General features: G+C 41.6%; 1 protein-coding gene across 26 annotated transcripts in view; it reads left to right on the forward strand.

The window, feature by feature from the left end:
• Positions 1–18,059, forward strand: part of CADPS (calcium dependent secretion activator) — a 519,152-nt gene that overhangs the window by 477,534 nt on the left and 23,559 nt on the right. For all 26 annotated transcript variants that reach the window (XM_070050647.1, XM_070050650.1, XM_051851510.2 and 23 more), the window contains one exon: positions 3,505–3,612. In XM_070050647.1, the coding sequence (XP_069906748.1) occupies positions 3,505–3,612 (108 nt within the window). The remainder of the gene's footprint in view (positions 1–3,504; positions 3,613–18,059) is intronic.

Genomic DNA, 18,059 nt, shown 5'->3' on the forward strand with positions numbered 1-18,059 from the left:
CTGTCTGCCTACCTCTCAGATAAATGACTCAGTAAAAACTTTAAAAATAAATAAATAAAACTGATGAATGTATACTTTTATAGAAATATCCTGATCGGAGCAAGCTAAGATTACAATGTCTTTTCTTAAACTACAGAGGGGCCTACTCACAAGTTATCTGTTTGCACATGGATGGAGTTAACTCTGTTGGTATTTTTATATATGTGGCTAAATGCTTTCTAAAGTCTATGTTTCATTTTTTTAAGATGTATTTATTTCTTTTGAAAGAGAGACAGGGAGAGAGAGAGAAAGCAGGAAGGAGAAAGAGAAAGGTCTTCCATCCACTGATTCACTCTCCAATTGGCCACAATGGCAGGGCTGGTCCAGAAGAAACACAGGAGCCTTGAACTCCATCTGGGCTGCCCATGTGGGTGGCAGGTGACCAAGTACTTAGGCCATCATCTGGTGCTTTCCCAGGCACATTCGCAGGGAGCTACATAGAAAACAGAGGTGTTGGAACATGAGCTGTTGCTCTGGTATAAGATACAGGCAGATAATGGCATTGCAGGCAGCAGTTTGCATCATAATGCCAGCCCCAAATTTACATTATATTGCATCAGTCTGTCCAAACCACACTTAAATAAACAATGTCATTGTGAGGTACTAAAACTCATCACCTAAAAGTTTATCTCGCTGTGTATAGGTAGCAATGTAATCTGAAGCCTAATTTATCGAGTATATTTTTGCAGCTATAACTATAGGTTAACTTATTTGTCAACAGTTTTAAGTGTTTTGATTAGAAATCTACTTAAAATGAATTCTGAATCTTCCCTGCCTGTTGAAATAGACTTAACTGTGGTTTAATTTTTCTTGGTGACCCAGGATCAGTACTGTGACTAGGTCTTTGCCCAGTGACCACATAGCTTCCCCCAGGGCCTCCCTGGGTCTGGGGCTCCATGCCCCTGCCCTCAGTAGTCCCAAACACCAGCCGTTGGTGAGTCTGTGTCCAGTGTTACAGTTTGGCAGCCTCATCACTCATGCTCAGGGCATCAGGAAAGATGACGCTCTTATCAGTACACCTGTTTCCAATGGTTCCATTCTTCCCATTTCTGGTCCAGCGGGAGATGTAAACTTGTAATTGTTGGAATGGGAATGAAGCTAATTTTGAAAGGAAGATGGCTGGGAGTGGGAACCTGAGGACTCTATGATGATAAAACTATGCATTTTCACAAAGACATTTTATTATTTTTATTTTGATACGGGCTCCTCGAAGGTCCCTTTTTTTCTTGATTCAAAGTAGATTCTAAAGGTAGCAAAGGCTATGGCACAATATAATATTGTGAGTGCTGGAGAATCATAGTGACTCATTTTGTAGTACAACTTATCGCTTTTCAGGTCATCTCATGTACGTTATTTTAGTTCATGATCATAAGAGTTCTGGAAGGTAAGTAGGGAAGCTGTTAGTATTCCCATGTTACAGATGGCATAACTAAGACCCAGAGAAGCTTAAATGATTTGTACAAGTTCCAGTTTGTGAAGGACCCAGTAATAATCCATGCAGTGGGACTGAGAGCTTTAAAAAGGTGTGAGGGGGATTTCTGTATTCATTCATAGATGTGGTCACTCAGCAGATACTTACTGAGCACCTGTTATGTGCTAGGCACATTCTAGGTGCTGGAGAAATTATAGAAAGTATGTCAAACAAAGTTCCTGTATTCATGGAGCTTATGTTCTTGTGAAAAAAGATTAGAAATAAATACTTAATTGAATGTCAGCTATTGAAAAGTGCAGTGGAAAAACAAGATGAAATCAAGGGATAGAGAACTGGGGACCTTGTTAACTACCTGGGTGAGATGAGCCACACTGATTCTTGGTTTTGTAATCAGTTTTCTACATGATGATTCCCTCTTGGAGGACAGTTCACCTTAGTGGAAAGAGAAGGAATGGTGAAGATACACCTCATTGTCAATCACTGATTCAGTGTTATAGGTCTGTTGAATTTGACTTTGGATCTTCTAAGATCCTGCAAATATCCAGGAAAAGGCTGTCTCTGCCACAGACATCAGTAGGGAAGGAATGGAAACAGTAGTAATAAGTTTCTCAGGTCCTCCGGGAAAAGGTCCCCATCCCTAATGAGAGTGCCTTTAGATGCACGAGACTGCCCAAGAGAGAGAAAGAGAAAGGGGCCAGGTTAGAACTGATAGCTGTCGCTTGTACCTCATTGGAGAACCTCTCTTGTTCCATATCATAAAACTGCAACAGTTATAGGACCATCATGGAACCTGCTCAATCCATTCACTGAAAATTGCTTGAAAGTGTAACACTTGACTACTGTGGCTTTGGGCTGTCCTCATTGTTTTTCAAATTAATACCTTGTCATTGTTTCAGCAGGTGTTAAGAAATGTTACTAGCATCCCAGGGGCCAAGCATTGGCCCTTTGCTTGATAATTGTTTGCTTTGTATCAGGAAAAAAAAATACAGTCCTACTGTTTCCAAACCGTCCTCATTTTCACCCTGGAAATTACACAGAAGTGTTAACTAACTTCAATTTGCAGTGCCTGACAGTCACGTCTTGTAGAGAAATGATACTTTGTGATCTAAGGTAAATCACAGTAATGAAAACTCATCCTTTTAGTTATTAGCAAACATATGTATCTACTGTGGAAATTTAAGGGGTTTGTGGCAGCTATCCTAATGACCCATATTACAGTGTTTTAATAGGTTTCTTTGGAGATAACATTGATTGCAACATCTCAAGCCGTTTGCATTCTGAGGGTTTTTTTTTTTCTTCCTTCTAATAAATCATTCCCTAACTACTGGATGAATTACCTGCTTACCTTCCCAGACAGTCTAATTTATTTAAAAATTGAGTCTTCTCCCACTTCCCCTTGCCTTGGCTTTTTTTCTTTTCTTATTTTTTTAATCCTTGGGTTTTCAGGCTGCGTTGGAAAGTAATAACAAATGTTTGAAGTGCTTGAATGTGTCCTCTGAGTAAACTAATTAGCAGGTGCTCACTGCACACCCTCAGGTTAAACTAACCCTCCAAAATAGGACTTGGGTAAGAAGATGTAATAGGTTTACATACTATTTATTTACTTGGCACTTTCTCCATCTTTTTAAAGAGGAAAAAAGGGATGGGAAATACCTTTGTAGTGTATGAACGTCAGACTTTGTGAGACAACACGTTTGACTATTTTCCAATGGGGGGTTTCAATCCAAAGCAAAAACAGAGAATGTGAGTTATTCGGTGAAGATGTATCTACTAGATACATTTTCCAGGAAAAAAATATTAACAGTAGGAAAATATCTATAAAAATCCTACCATTCCAGCTTCCTTCTTAGCCAGACTTGGTTTCTGGAAAGAGTAGGAGATTCTAATACATGTTTCTACCAGGCTGGGCTGTAGATAGATATTCTAGGGCTACAAGGGTGATCACTAAAAAGCAATTTGGCAGGAGGAAGGTAGTCAAAATGATGAGTCCCCATCTGAAAACTGCACGTTCATGTTTTCCTATTTCTTTGCAGAAACCCGGCATGGACGTGGCCGATGCCTACGTGACTTTCGTCCGCCACTCTCAAGATGTCCTGCGTGATAAGGTCAATGAGGAGATGTATATAGAAAGGTTATTTGATGTAAGTAGATGCCTTCTCCTCCTTGGAGACCAAGGAGGAGACCCTCCAAAATGTGACAAAATAAGAGACAGGAGGATAAGTCACATTTTGAGAAAACGGATTGGTCCTGATTCAACAAAATCTTTCCCTCTCCCTCTGCCTTAGGCTCTTATCTGTCTTGTGTCTGTTCCGAACCCACTCCTGGTGTGGCTGTGTCTCAGTCCAGTCTGTGTGCTACGTGGGACTGCTGGGACTGCGCACAGCCTCTCGGCCAGCAGGCTCGTCCCCGCGCCGAATGTGCGAGGCAGCTTTCTCTAACTGGCAAAGACCTTCCTTGCTCATGGTACCCCTCCTTGCAATCTGGCCTCACTCTGAGGAGATGTTCTCGTCAGGGAGGCTGAGACAAAGTCTCTCTCCTAGGGGTGGAGCCTCCCTGACACCAGCTGTGGTGTGCAGATGTGCAGCAACTGTCACATTGTTATCTCTTTAAAGACGTTTTCTTTTCTTGGAAGACGAGAAATCCTTAGCCATGGCTTTCGGCACACATTTATGTAAGAGTTGCTCAAGCAATTGCAGTTCCAAAGCTTGATGCCCCTTGCACACCCACCCACCCACCTGGAAACCTAGGAGAAGAAGCAGGTGCACAAAGAGCCGGTGCATGGGGCTGCCAGACCCAGATGGAATTTCAGCAAAGGCAGGTTTCCAAGGGTTAATAGTTTTTGATGAATCTTATTTCCACTGTGACTGCATCTGCACTGCAAAGCAAGCCACTGAGGCTAAAAGGAAAATAAGATGATTCTGCTTCCATTTCCAGTCGCCTGCCTCTTTCAGGCCAAAGCAGATGGGGTTACCTAATTTAGCCAGATATTTTGCTTCCGGTTCCGCCCCCCCCCCCTCCAATCCCCACCGAATTTGCCAGTGTAGACCCGGCCAGAGTGCATGGAAGCTGATGTTGTCCTGTCTCCTTGTGGCTCTCAGTGTGCAGCCTACTTCTGTCTCGTGAAAACGTGAGCTCCTCCTGTCCAGGTTTCCGTAGTTTTGGTGCCAGCCCGAACATTAATGTTTTGATCTACTCTGGGATCCGTGTTTCTATATTTTTTCTGTGATTGTGTTCAGCAATTTACATTGAGTTTTTGTGTGTGTGTGTTTTTGTTCCACAGCTAAGTGAGCTCATTGTTGGCACCGCTTTCGGATTCTGCAGCTTCTGACTTTTATTTGCTTTGTCTTCCAGCTCATTTGCTTTCCTCATGTGTTGAAAAGGCTCCTTTCTTTTTTTTTTTCCACTCCCTCTTTTTTTTTTTTTTTTTTTCCTTTTCCAATCATCCCTTTTCTGTACTCAGTACCCCCTCCCCCTTGCATCACCTTTCTTGGACGAAACCCTTTTTACTTTTTTAATTCCCACCCGTCCTCTCTCGGATTAAAATGGAACTTATCTCTCATGTCAAATGTTTTATCACATTCTATCAAGTGGCATGAATTAGAGTCAAATAATCTTCCTGTATACATCTTCTAGCATGGCCCACATCTACTCAGAATGCCTCATACATGCGTAAAGCCCGCTGGCCGGCGGGTCCTCCCCCTTCTCTGCATGCGCGCCTTTCTGGAAGTCCTGAGCCCAGAGTGTCTGGAGCACAATCACCCATCCAATAGGCATTGAAAACAGAGGCAGGCAGCACCCTCGGGTCTGCAGCTAGGAGCGTGGAGACTCTGCCCATCTCCGCTGAATTTAATTCCAAACCACAAATTTTCAACAAGCCTGTGGATTGTTCTTTTCAATGCCTAGGTTGCCTTTTTTTTTTTTTTTCTTTGATCAGTATTTTCTGATTCTCAGTTTTGTGTGGCCCATGTATGCCTGTGTGTGTGTGTTCCCGTGTGAGTCTTGGTGCGAATGACCTTGTGTTCCCCGAAACTTAGAAAACAGCTAGTACTGAATTGGGTGTTTCATCTGCAGTTGAGCCTGTCACTTTATGGACAAATAATCCACCCTTCCTTCCTTTTTTTTTTTTTTTTTTTTACTTAGAAGTGCAAGATGGAATTTGTTTTTAAGGGAGCCTTGTTGAAGGCAGCAATGCAGACTTTCTCTTCCGTGGCTCTTTTTATGAGAAAGTGCAACTGCTGAATCTTCATTTCAAAAGGGAAAGAGTGCAGCGCTGGCCAGCACAGATGGTAAAACTGGACTTGCCTAAGTATTGAGGAACACAGGCAAATTCAGGCTCTCCAGTGTCTAATATGAATTAACAGTGAAATGAAAGATTGCTACAAATACGTTTTTCAGAAAGCAAGTTATGTTTAGGGTTATTAAAAAAATTCATGGAGTCCCTAGTCCCTTGTTAGATTCCAATGAACAGCTTGAAGTGACTTCGGCAATATCGGGGGCACCCCTACAACTGAGTTTCAGTTAGTTTGAATTTCCTCGCCCTGGTTTTGTTTTCACAATGGAGTCTTGGTTATAACCACCCCCCTACACACACATGGAATATTTGATTCTAAAGGCTTACGCAGTACACCCATTCACTGTATGTTACTCCTAACCTCACAGAAAAAGAATTTCCCAGGAGCTTATTTAGGTGTAATGAGCGTCTTTGCCATTTACTTTCTTACTTTCCAAATAACCTGATCCCCTAATTTACAGAATATTGGTGCTAGGCAACCTAACGGATGTCGTGTAAAAGAAGTTATTGAATCTGTCAGGGATTTAAAACATTTGTCATTTTAAAAACCCAGAGCTTCTCAAAAAGCTTCATTACCATGCAGCCTCGGTAATTTAATTCAGGACTTACTGTTTTTCTATAATCTAGCCGCAAAACATCAGATTACCAACATGTTTGATTATTTTTGGCTTCTGTTTCCTCAGGCATGGTGTTTATTTCTTTGCATATATGGTCCACAAGACTCTCGTGTCCACCAAGCTTGGGGGGAAGGCAGGAGGAGCTGTGAAATCTTCTACCCTGAATTTCTTGTTGCAGTGAACTTACTCTTTCAAGTTCATTCCTTAATGGTACCGGTCCTGGGACAGCTTTCTAAACAATTGGCAGAAATCTATTGAGAAGGACTTGTTGATCTGGGAGGTTTCTCTCCCAAATTGTTGCATTTTGATAAATGGCAAAAATGAATAATAGCAAATTAGCATTTTGAATGAAGAAAAAAATAATATATCTTTGAGATTGTTTGCTGTTTGGGGGTTGTTGATTCTGACTGTTGTGTCATTCTCTGGTTTTTAATTCCTGCTGACATCTGTCATTCAGACGCATGTTCTATGAGTTCCTGTTGTGTTTTTCATTGCGTTTCAAGTCTCAGTTTTATTTACCTGATGAGTCCTGTAAGTTCTTGCTGTTTGATAAGGCTCCCCTCCCCCGCCCTCCCACTCCCCCTTTTGAGAGTGCTCTTGTAGAAAGGCTGTGTGGCTGCAGTGGGTATTTGTGTCTGAGAATATTTGAATTAATAGCTGGTCATTTAATGGTGCATTTTCTATTTTAAGTAGGCTCCTATCCAATGCTCCCTGGGCTGGGTTTCTCTCTGCCTCGTCATTGTACTTTTGGCTGCAAGTGGGTGCTTGTGGGAGATTATCGGCATAGCATTTGGGGCTCTCTATTGGGTGTTCTGCATTTTTATTTATTTTATTATGTAACTTAAGAACATGCTTTCCAAATTCATCTTCACCAAATTTTGCTTTAAACCAAACATTCTCTAGGTTTATTGGAGAAATACATCTGGACATCACAATGCCTAAACCAGGTCATTTTTTTTTTTTTTGGCAGTGAAAGTTCCCCCTGTTTATTAATATAATTGCTTTAATATAAAGGCTCTCATAAAATACTCACTATTCTGATAATGTGCCTATGGAAAAACTAACCCTCCAAAGTGCTGTCCAGAAAACACGCCTCACGGTATTTTAGATGTGTATCTGTACATTTTTCATGTGCATATTTGTAGCTTATTTCCTGAAAAATCCACTACAATTATCTATTGTTTTCACTTGCTACAAAATAACAGCTTGTCATATTTTGAAGCAAAATATTCAGATATTTGAAGCAAGAGACTATTCCAGCATGGCCAACAGTAACAGTGAACTTAAATTCTATTATTAAAGATACTGGAGTTGTCAAAGAAAATGAGATTGCCGTAAGACTCAAGTGCAAACTCGGTCTGCTTGCAAATGATCGCCGACTTTTAGAGAAAATATAAAACATGGATATGAAATAATCTCCATATTCCTCCGGTAGCAGCTAAGGAGCAGAGCACAGCTTAGGAAACGACTTGAAGGTGGTGATTTCAAGTTGGAGTGTCCATAAATCATGCAGATGGCTCTTCCCCCTTCTGCCATGATTAACTCAGCGTCTTCCCCAAAACAAAAACATGCTTTTTGAAATTAAAGATCAGATCATCAAGAGAAGCACCTCAGATTTCAAGGTCTAAACAAAAATTAATTTATTTTCTTTCCTCCTTGTACTTCTTGAAGACACAGACAGAGAAGAAAATCAGGATTAAAAGAGATGTGCTTAGGGTGAATTCATCTGCTTAAACCTCACAGGCTCGGGGATGAGTGATTAAAAAGCCATCTCAAACTTGGATGGCGTCCACACTGGCAGTAATTCCGCCTGCGCGCTGACGGTCCGCCGGCCCCCGTGTCGCTGTGAACCGGGCCCGGGGAACGTTCGACTGGAGATGATACATGGATTATATAGGTCAATTATACACTTAATCTGCCTTCTGGAGGATTAAGTATTTGCAGATTGACTCTGCATTTGGCTTCTCCGTGGCAGTTATCAGATCAGGAAAGGGCCCCTTACCAAACGGCCTCGTAAGAACTTAATCAGGCAGCACGGATAGATTCGGATGAGACTGCTGCTCAGGATTCCCTGCCTTGCTCAGATTTTAATTTGCTCTTCCATTATCAAATCATGTATTTGTCCACTGTATGTGGCAGCATGGTAATTGAGTGTGAATAATTTCCCTTTAAAGGGGTAATTTGAAAAAAAAAAAAAAAAGGATCCTCTGCCGATTGAAATATATTTGTTGTATTAATACATAAAACCCCGGATTGCCTTATTCTAATAACCTTATTCAATTACCAAAACACCATGCCCGTGACTATAGATTAATCAAAGTAGCAAGTCATCTTATACAAGGAGGTAAGTGCTGAAGAGCAGCCTTCACCGACGGTAAGATCCCCAGGTGTCAGGTGAGCTAATCCACTTCCAAAAGTGAGAAGGTACAGTGAGGGGCTCCCCAGTGCAGTAGGCTGCAGTTCTAGCAGACTGATGAAAGAATATCAAGGCATATGGAATTCTCTTCGCGCTGAGATCCCGAGCTACTCCCTCTACTTGTATAAGCAATCAGCAGACCCCGGGAGCCCTGAATGACAGCTATTGTGTAGTGGTCCTGGTTTCCTCTGGAGCCAGACCTGGTCCTTACCACCTGGGTGGCCTTGAGCAAGGTGTTTGCTCTCTGAGCACCTCAGCAGATTCACATAGATAACAGGGCTCATAATAAATCAAACAGTCCCCTCCACGGACTTGTCATGAGGCTGAGATTCCCTCGTGAATCCATGGTGTCACAGACTGAGAAAGTAGTCAGTACGAGTGAGCCGCTGTCCCCACCACCATCATCCTCACCACCATCTTCATCATCAGCATGAACCTGGAAATGCTTTGCCCAGCCCTCTGTTCCTGCTAGCCCAGCCTTTGTATCTGTTTTGAGGTGCTGTAAGAGTCTCACTAACACTTTAAGACATTAACCCTGATCTTGCTAGGAATTGCTTCATGGACAGCAGCCTGCTTCTTGCTCACTTTTGGTGAAATGTGTTTCACAGGGACAGTCAGGATGGGGCTTCATTGTAGGGCAGGCAGGAGGAAGCCTGGTTTTGTCCCTTCTGAGCTGCCCAGCTGTGGTGAATTCTTCAGCCTCGGTTTCCCCATCCGTAATGAAATTGACTTCTGACAGTTGTTATGAGTACAAAATAGCACAGTGGGGGCATAGATTGGCATAGGTGAGGATTCAACAAGTCTTTTCTCATCATCATCTTGCACAGCTTCTTGTCCTTCTTGTGACTGGGAAATGACCTACTCCTAACCCTTCAACAACACATTTGGGAGTAAGTCAGAATTGACCTTCTGAATGCCAGGGTGTTTTTTTTATTTTGTTTGGTTTGGTTTGGTTTGGTGAGGAAGGCAGAAAGAAGGAGTGGTTATTATCTTTTAAGATATAGTATGCATACACTGAAGAATTTTAGTAAATACATCTAAGCAAAAATAAGAATTAAAATACTTTGTCCCAGCACCCAGAGATTACTACCTGAGTGTTTTATTCTTCTAGATCTTTTTCTCTGTGCTCATATTCATTATCTCCTTTTTTTTCCAAAATGAATAAGCAAAAATAGTTTTTTAAAAGTTAATGATCTCTGTTTCCTATGCCAATAAATGTCTACCTTATACAATTGATATTCAAATTCCCTCTTGTCCCCAAGATATTCTTTGCAGGTGGTTTGTGCAAACTGCAGTCTGCTAGAAGGCCAGACATGCAGGACAGGATTGAGATACCTCTTAAATTTCTTCCTTACCAGTGCTGGCCCTTTTTTCATGATCCTGACTTGCTACAGGGACTGCCGTGCCAATTGTTCTGCAGACTGCAGGAGTTTATTACTATCTAAACATAGAACTGATTTGTTGAGAAAAAAAAAAATCAAGCTGAATTCAACCAAGTAGTTCTTTTAAACATAATTAGTAACTTAGCAGAATTCAACCAGGGTTTTTTAAAGCTGTTCTCTGTATGTAAGGAGAATTTCTGAAGCTAGTTTTAAATGAAAGCTAAGCTACCATAAGCTCACAGAGGCCACGGTCCAAGTTGGCCATGTGAAGAGCTACATGGATTTTGTTTCCTATAAAAAGGCACAGATATCTGAGCTGGGTGGGTAATTGTGAGGTTTGTGGTCCAGAATTCTTGAGTCACTGTAGTTGCTTTGGAGAAATCTTGATCTACTGACTTTGACACACACACACATACTCATAGCATTCGGAAGGTTCCTTTGTTGATTCTACTGGGATTTTCCCTGAGGTTATTAATCTGAAATTAAGCTGTCCAAATCAGTCTGAAGCTGAGATTTTCCATACTCTTTAGCTCAAATTTTAATTGAACTATGACCTCATCGCTCTCATCCTCAATGATGAGGCTAAAGAACTTGTCTGAGGGTATAGCAGGATGTCCTTTAAAATCTGTGCATTCATATATATTGGAACTGCAAAAAATAGCCAGGACATAACAGGAAGGGAAGTTAAGGGAGATTGATGATTCTTTCACCTGAATTTGAGCCCCAAAGCATGTTCTGACATTAAGTTAAGCCTACGGCCAGGTATTATAGCTACAGAAGAGTGTCTTCCTGAAAATACAGAAACTGAATGCAAAGGCAGGGGGACAGTAGCAGATGGCCCATCCCTCTCACTGTGATTGGTAGCATTACCTGTCCTATATAAAGATAGAACAGGTAAATATCTGTATGTGTATGTGTGAGTGTGAGTGTGTGGTATGTCTCTATGAAGGTGCTTAAAAACAGTTGGAAAATTGAATTAAAAGTCAAGTTTATTTTGACGTAAAATAATTTTTGAAATCATATATCCATATACCTGTAATATTATATGCTCATATATTAAAAACTATAAATGTGCATATGCACACACATGTATATAAAACACACACACACACACACACACACACATATATATAATCAGGGAGTTAAGCAGAGATTCCTTTCCTAAGATAAAGTTTATACCCAGCCCTACTCCAAGCTTTGTTAGATTTTTGGAAGTGAACCACCAGATAATTCCAAGCTGAAATTGTAAAATAATCCAAGTTCATCTTCATGTCTATTTACTCTACAGTTCTTCTCAAAGATCCAATGCCTTCATGCTTTCTCTGCCTCCCACCATCCAAATTTGATCAGATTCCTCTCCTATTAAGAAGATTAAAGCATTGCTCTTCTTGGGATACTTGGCAGTTTTAGCAGAATATTTATTTGGAAAAAAAAAAACCTTTTTTTCTCTCTAGACTGATAAAAACAAGTTTTATTAGAAGCTTTTTTAATGATAAGAGAAGCCTATTTTTCTCTATAGACTGATAAAAGCAAGTTTTCTTAGAATGGGAGGGGTAACCAGTGTTTTGATGCCCCTGGTGCCCCATGGTCATGAGCTGCTCATTCAAATATGAATCCCCACTTAGCCCAAAGCCTTCATGATAACAAATAAATGATAGCAATGACTCCCTTTACTTCTGGAGTCTTAGTTATAGAAACCCCTTCCTCAGGCCCATAACATGGGATGCTCCCTCCTATGCCACACAGTGGTTTGAGGTCTCAGCAGTCCCATGGTTAGAAAACATAAGGGTGCATTCATGGATTTGGATTCTTCATGGAAAATGGGTTATTACTATCCCAAAGAAGTTGAGTGTTGATTTTTTTGTTGTTGGTCTCCTCCCAGCAGATTTGCATCTCAGTAGTGTTATGTTCACACAGTCTTTTCTACTCCACTCCGAGCTGCTTCCTTCAGAAATCATTCAGATCCACGTCCGGGCAAACCTTACGTAAACCCAGTCTTGCATTTTCTGGGGAGCTTGTGTGCAGCAAAGCCTTGTGCTGAGAGGCTTAATCGGAACAGCTTTCTGTGTTCCAGGAGACATTTGGTGAAGACAGTTAATTTGTTTTCTTTTCCACAGGAGAATGTCCCATTAATCATTCTAAGAAGCCAGGCTGGCTGCTCTGTTACATTAAGGTCACAATATTCGTGTTAACATGACCCGCATAATACTTTTGTGTCTGTGGAAAGGTGTTCTTTTTCTTCTTGTGACAGACTTATGGCATGGAAGCAGTAGACAACAGACTTAAACACACTACACATGCAGGAGTGCGCATGTGCACGCAGGCACGCACACAAGAACACAGAGTGGCCAAGGCACATTTTGTGTAACAAATTATCACAGTGCATTGCAGGAGGGGAAATGCACTAAATCCTCAAATACTTCCCACTAATTATCCAAGTATTTCTCTCCCTATCAGGATCCAGATAGGCTACTCTCCAGAGATTTCACTGTCGGCCAGACCTAGAGTCAGAGTTACTTCCTCTCTCTCTCTCTCTCTCTTTTTTTTTTTTTTTCAGTGAATGAATTTGCAACACCACCTGCAGGTTTTTGTGATTCTAAGTGTAGTCCACGGACTTCTAGCAACAGTAGCAGTTGGGGATTTGTGAGAGGTGCTCAACATCAGCCCAAACCTAACCCAAATGAGCCACCATTTGCACTTCAACACCATCTTCTGGTGATTAAAATAGACATGAAAGATTGAAAAATACAGGATAAGATCAATGACTTCCCAACTTACTTGCCTTCAATTCATTATAAGAAACAAGTTTACGTATACACACACACACACACACACACACACACACACACTCTGCTTTATTCCATGTGACCCAGTCAGATGGCTCCTATTCCCTCTGATAAATGTTGATGATAATGAATAAAATTTCATTAGGTAATGGTAGGTTGTAACTGTCAGGTTTAAAAACATGTAGAGATGTTTCTCACCCTAGGCACTATTGCCATTTTGAGCAAGAAAAATCCTTTGTCGTGAGCTGCTCCTGTGAACTGAAAAATGTTGAGTGGCATCCTTGGCTTCTACTCCAGACACCAGTAGCAACACCCCATCAGCTATGACGATGCAAAACATCTCTCTAGATATGGCCACCTATCCACCCAGAGAAAAAAAATCACCCCTGTTTGAGAACCACTGATCTGGAGGACACAGGAAAAAAGTTACTGCAAAATGTGTTGAAGGTACCCCTTCCTCTCCAGATGTAACTCAGACCTCTGCCACCCCTGTCGTCACACACAGTGGGATGTGTTTGATGGGTGTGACAACTGTCGTGCTTAGGAATTGTTCACCTGATAACTAAACAAGTCTAGTTGTCAACCTAGGATTGAGTGTAGGAGCCTATGCCACTCTCCAAAGTAGATTACATTTGGGGGATTTCAAGCAATCAAGGAGAGAGCTCATCACCTTGCTCACTGCATCTCGGAGACAATCTTGGACCCGAGGGAAGGAGCTGCAGCAGTGTAGCTGACCACCAGTACAGATTTTTACTTCAGTCTTCCTCATTGCTTATCTTTTCTTTCCTTTTTAAATTCTGCCATGACATTGATTAAAGAAAAGAAAAAGTCACTCTTCCACCAGGTGGCTGCAAGTTATTTTTGTGTGTCCAAAAACCTGAAAAGAAGGCCCAACTTAAACACTTGATTGAGTCCAAATTCCCAATTCAGAAGAGAACAGTTAACAGCCTCCTGTTCTGCTGTTAAACTCCTGCCGAGTTGACTAAAAATCCAGTTAATGGAGCCTAGTGATTTGTTCCACTAGGAATTTTCATGTATCATAAGGCTTCCAATGATAGTGCCCCTTGCCATATTGGGTTGCTTTGACTGCCTTTGGCGGTATTCCCTATCCAGACATTCCCTGGTCTGAAGCCAGTTAGACCAACAAAGCTCCAGTCTTGCCCAGGATGGGGGTTTCATTAGTTATCAGTTCTGTTTGCCAACTGGGATATAAGGGCCACTCTCATTACTTATACAGAGAAAACTTCTTTTTGAAAATAAGAAATACATAAAGTATGCAAAATTTAATTTATGTTGTTCTCTAGTGAAGATCTCTAAGTCATCTTTTCTGGAGGAGGACCATCACTCTCTTTTGCCCAGAAAATTCTCTCTTTGTATGAGATGGAAGCTGTTCCACACCCATATAAGAGGAAAGACCCACTGCATAGGAGCCTCACTCGTCAGGGGAGCTCTAGGTCAGTGCCTTCATCTGGGGATGGTTTTGCCCCACACCCAGCTGTATCTGGAGACATGTTTGGTTTCCATAGTTTTGGGGAAGTGGTAGCATGCTGCTGGCACTCAGGGATAGAGGACAGGGGTACTGCTAGATATCCTGCAATGCACAGGGCAGCCCCGACAACATGGAACATCCACAGTGTGCAGGCTGTAAGACCATGCCATAGGTGAAACCCTCCACCAGCACAAACCCTTGTCCTTAATCATATGGACTGTATGAGTTCAGATTTCAGTAAAGTCTTCACTATTGTTGGTGGATCATTTTATCACAAGTGGATTCCAGGGTGATCCCTAAAGAATTGTCTACCTGGCAGATAGATCAGAAACTAGTCTCAAAAATGCTTTTGACAAGCTTCATCCATAAGCTTCTTTTTAGAGCCTAAAAAATAAAAACCAAGGCATCATTAACACCTAACTTTCTCAGCTTGAACTTCACACTCACCCATGTGTGGATCCCATGAAGCATCTGCACGTCAACAAACACCCAGACCTTGTCAGCTAAATGAATCCCTTCAGCTTCCTTCTTCTCCTAGAAGGCACTCTCTCCAGTTTTCAAGGGACTGGTTCCCTTATATGAGGCAGATATTAAGAGCATGGACTTGTGGTCAGCCACCCCTTAGTTCAGTTTCTGGGTCTGCTGCTTACTAGTTGTGTGACTGAGTAACTTCTTCTCGAAACCTCAATTTCTTCCACCATAAAACTGGGTAAAAACAGTACCTCGTTCTTTGGGTTGGGAGGACTTAATGAGGCATGCCTATAAAGCACCAACCACAGGGCATGTGGTAGGAATTGATCTATAAATACTCTTCTTATCGTCATGACTTTCATCAGCAGCAGGAGAAAGTGTAAAAGCCAACCTGGGGCTGGGCGTTGTGGCATAGCAGGTACCATCACCATCTGTGGTGCCAGCATCCCATGTGAGAACTGGTTCAAGTCCTGGCTGCTCCATTTCTGATCCAGGTCCCTGCTCATGACCTGAGAAAGGCAGTAGAGAATGGGCCAAGTGTTTAGGCCCATGCCACCCACATGGGAGACCCAGATGAAGTTCCTGGCTCTCAGCTTCAGTTTGAATCATCCCTGACCATTACTGCCATCTGGAGAGTAAACTAGCAGATGAAACATGTCTCTCCCTCCCTCCCTCTCTCCCTCCCTCTCTCTCCCTCTCTCTCTCTCTCTCTCTCTCTCACACACACACACACACCCCTCCCCTCTCTCTCTTTCTCTCTCTCTCTTAAATAAAAATTTTTAAAAGCCAGCCTACACTGGTGCCTAATGCTAAGGTAAGCTTTGCAGCACAGAGAAGAAAAATAGTACTGCACTCCATGCCAGGAGGGATCTCAAAAGCCAGAAATGAAATGATTGGAGCCCATGGTAGCAAGTAGCTAAGAGGCTAGTTGTGCTGCAGGATCCTTAAAGAAAATCTGTCTTAAAGTTGAGCAAGATCCTGGGAGGATGGAGGCCTCGGTGGCAGGATGAGCGAGGATCAGCAGATGTCTAAGTCTTGGGGAGGGATAGGAGATTGGAGTCTATGCTTAAGCGCTAAGCATTGAGACGCTATTGCTTCCTCTAGGAGCACGCTTCAGGCACCAAAACTATATCTTTCTTTGCCTAAACTAAGCTTCTCTTTGGAGATCTTCTTCCAGAACCTACACAAGAAAAAGCTTTGCCCAGGCCGTGGTGACTCCAATCCAAGCAAGTGGTTATTTGTTTGGTAGCATTAGCTACTCTATAACCTCAAGAACTAAATTCTTTTAACATTCATACGTGTTGTTTTGTCTTTTAATGACTGCTTCTTAAGCAGAACTATGCATCAGAACTCTTTATGCATTTTCTTCATTTTAAAAATGTATTCTGCCTTGTATTATGCCAGAAATTCTGAGTCAGAAGAGCAAAGGTAGAGTTCAGATACCTGATTTTTAAAATAAGTTTGAAGAGTTTGATCTGATTTGCAGTTGTGAATCTCCATTGGTGAATTTTTTGGCCTGGGAAGTAGATTTAGAAATGTGTAAAGGCATTTTTTTTTTTTTACCATCACAGCTGGTGGACAGTGGTGTACTGTTGCCATCTAATGGGTGGGATGGTAAACATCCTACAAGGCACAGGACAGCCCCAAACAGCAAGTAATTGTCTTTCATGATGTCAAAAGTACTGAGATTGGTGAATCTTGATTTTGAGGATAACCATATTGAAAGACAAGTTTGTTTCATTAATACTTGTCCTGTTTGTATCCATAAGAAAATTTCATAACCTTTTGTTCTGTAGCAATATTGTGAAGAGGGAGAAGGCACCATTATTCTCATTTTAAGGGAGGAAACCTGAGGCCCAAAATGAATTTGCACAAAGCTCTAGGATCCCAGAGCTCCATCTCCCAAAACTGGATTTTCTCTCTGTCTCTTCAGCGCATCCGCGTTCTCTACAGCAGGTATTACCCTCAGTAACTGTTCAACAGGCATTGATGAATCTCTTGCCTCCTCAGAGTATCTTATACATTTTGTCAAATATTTTTTTGTTCCCAATTCTACTACTCAGAATTTAAGTCCTTTAAAGTATGGATTTTTGCAATGGTCACTTGACTTTTTCAGATGTCTTGAAAATATAGTGTTATGGCTAATTTAATGAGAGACTAATTATTTGGGTCCATTTGATGTTTTGTTGTTAATTTGAAGGTTCATTAGAAAACCTCTGTTTCAACTACTTCTGAAACAATATCAAAATTGGTTTTAGTTCGTTTTCTACCTTCCTTGGTGTTTGAAGGAGAATCTAATTCTGTGGCTCAAGACCTTTTCAGATTCTGGCTTCACCCTACTTGACTTCAAGTGTCACTATCCAATCATGAAGATGTAAAAAGAGTAAATTATCTAGAATTGCACCACTGGTAAGTTCCCCAACTCTGAAAACAGTGCCCTTTGTCCTTAGACCAAAGACAGAAGACGGAACTGAAATGCTTATCAGCACATTCTGAAAACTGCTCTTTTGATTGAATCCCTAAGATCTGAAGGAGCAAAAAGGCAAAGTGCAAACAGGGGGAAGGATTCCAATTAGTTGACAGTTCTAATCAAAGGCTATTTTTAACAGTAATAGCCATGATAACATTTATGTAGTTTCCATTATGTATGGCGTCCTGACTGTGAGATACTAGCAACATCGTGTTAAACAGGTTATTTCTTTGTAATCTTTGCAGCCCCAAGGAGTGGGCACTTTCACGATCTCAATTTCCCAGTTATTGAGGCTGAGGGGAGGTCATATTGATTGGGAGTTGTCTATATAATGGGTCCTATTCTAGGCACTTAAATATCATAATGCTTGTCATTCTTCTGACTTCCTTGTAGGTCAGTTTTTACAGATGCAGAGCTAAGAACAGGAAGCCTATACTATTCAAATATGTTCTCCCCACCCCCAGAAGTCCCTACTCTACCAAGTACTCTGTGTCCCAAATTCATCCATCCGAGTTCTCACTGTGACAGTCACTGTTGCCCACATGGAACCACAGCAGTATAGCAGGCAGAAATGACAACAGCATGATCCTCTGGGGAGAATATAGCTCGTTAGTCACAGCTTGTCCACTAGCAGTGATGGGGGGTGAGGGGATGTATCACTAGTGA

The sequence above is a fragment of the Oryctolagus cuniculus genome, chromosome 10, assembly GCF_964237555.1.
Source record: "Oryctolagus cuniculus chromosome 10, mOryCun1.1, whole genome shotgun sequence".
Taxonomy (NCBI): Eukaryota; Metazoa; Chordata; class Mammalia; order Lagomorpha; family Leporidae; genus Oryctolagus; species Oryctolagus cuniculus.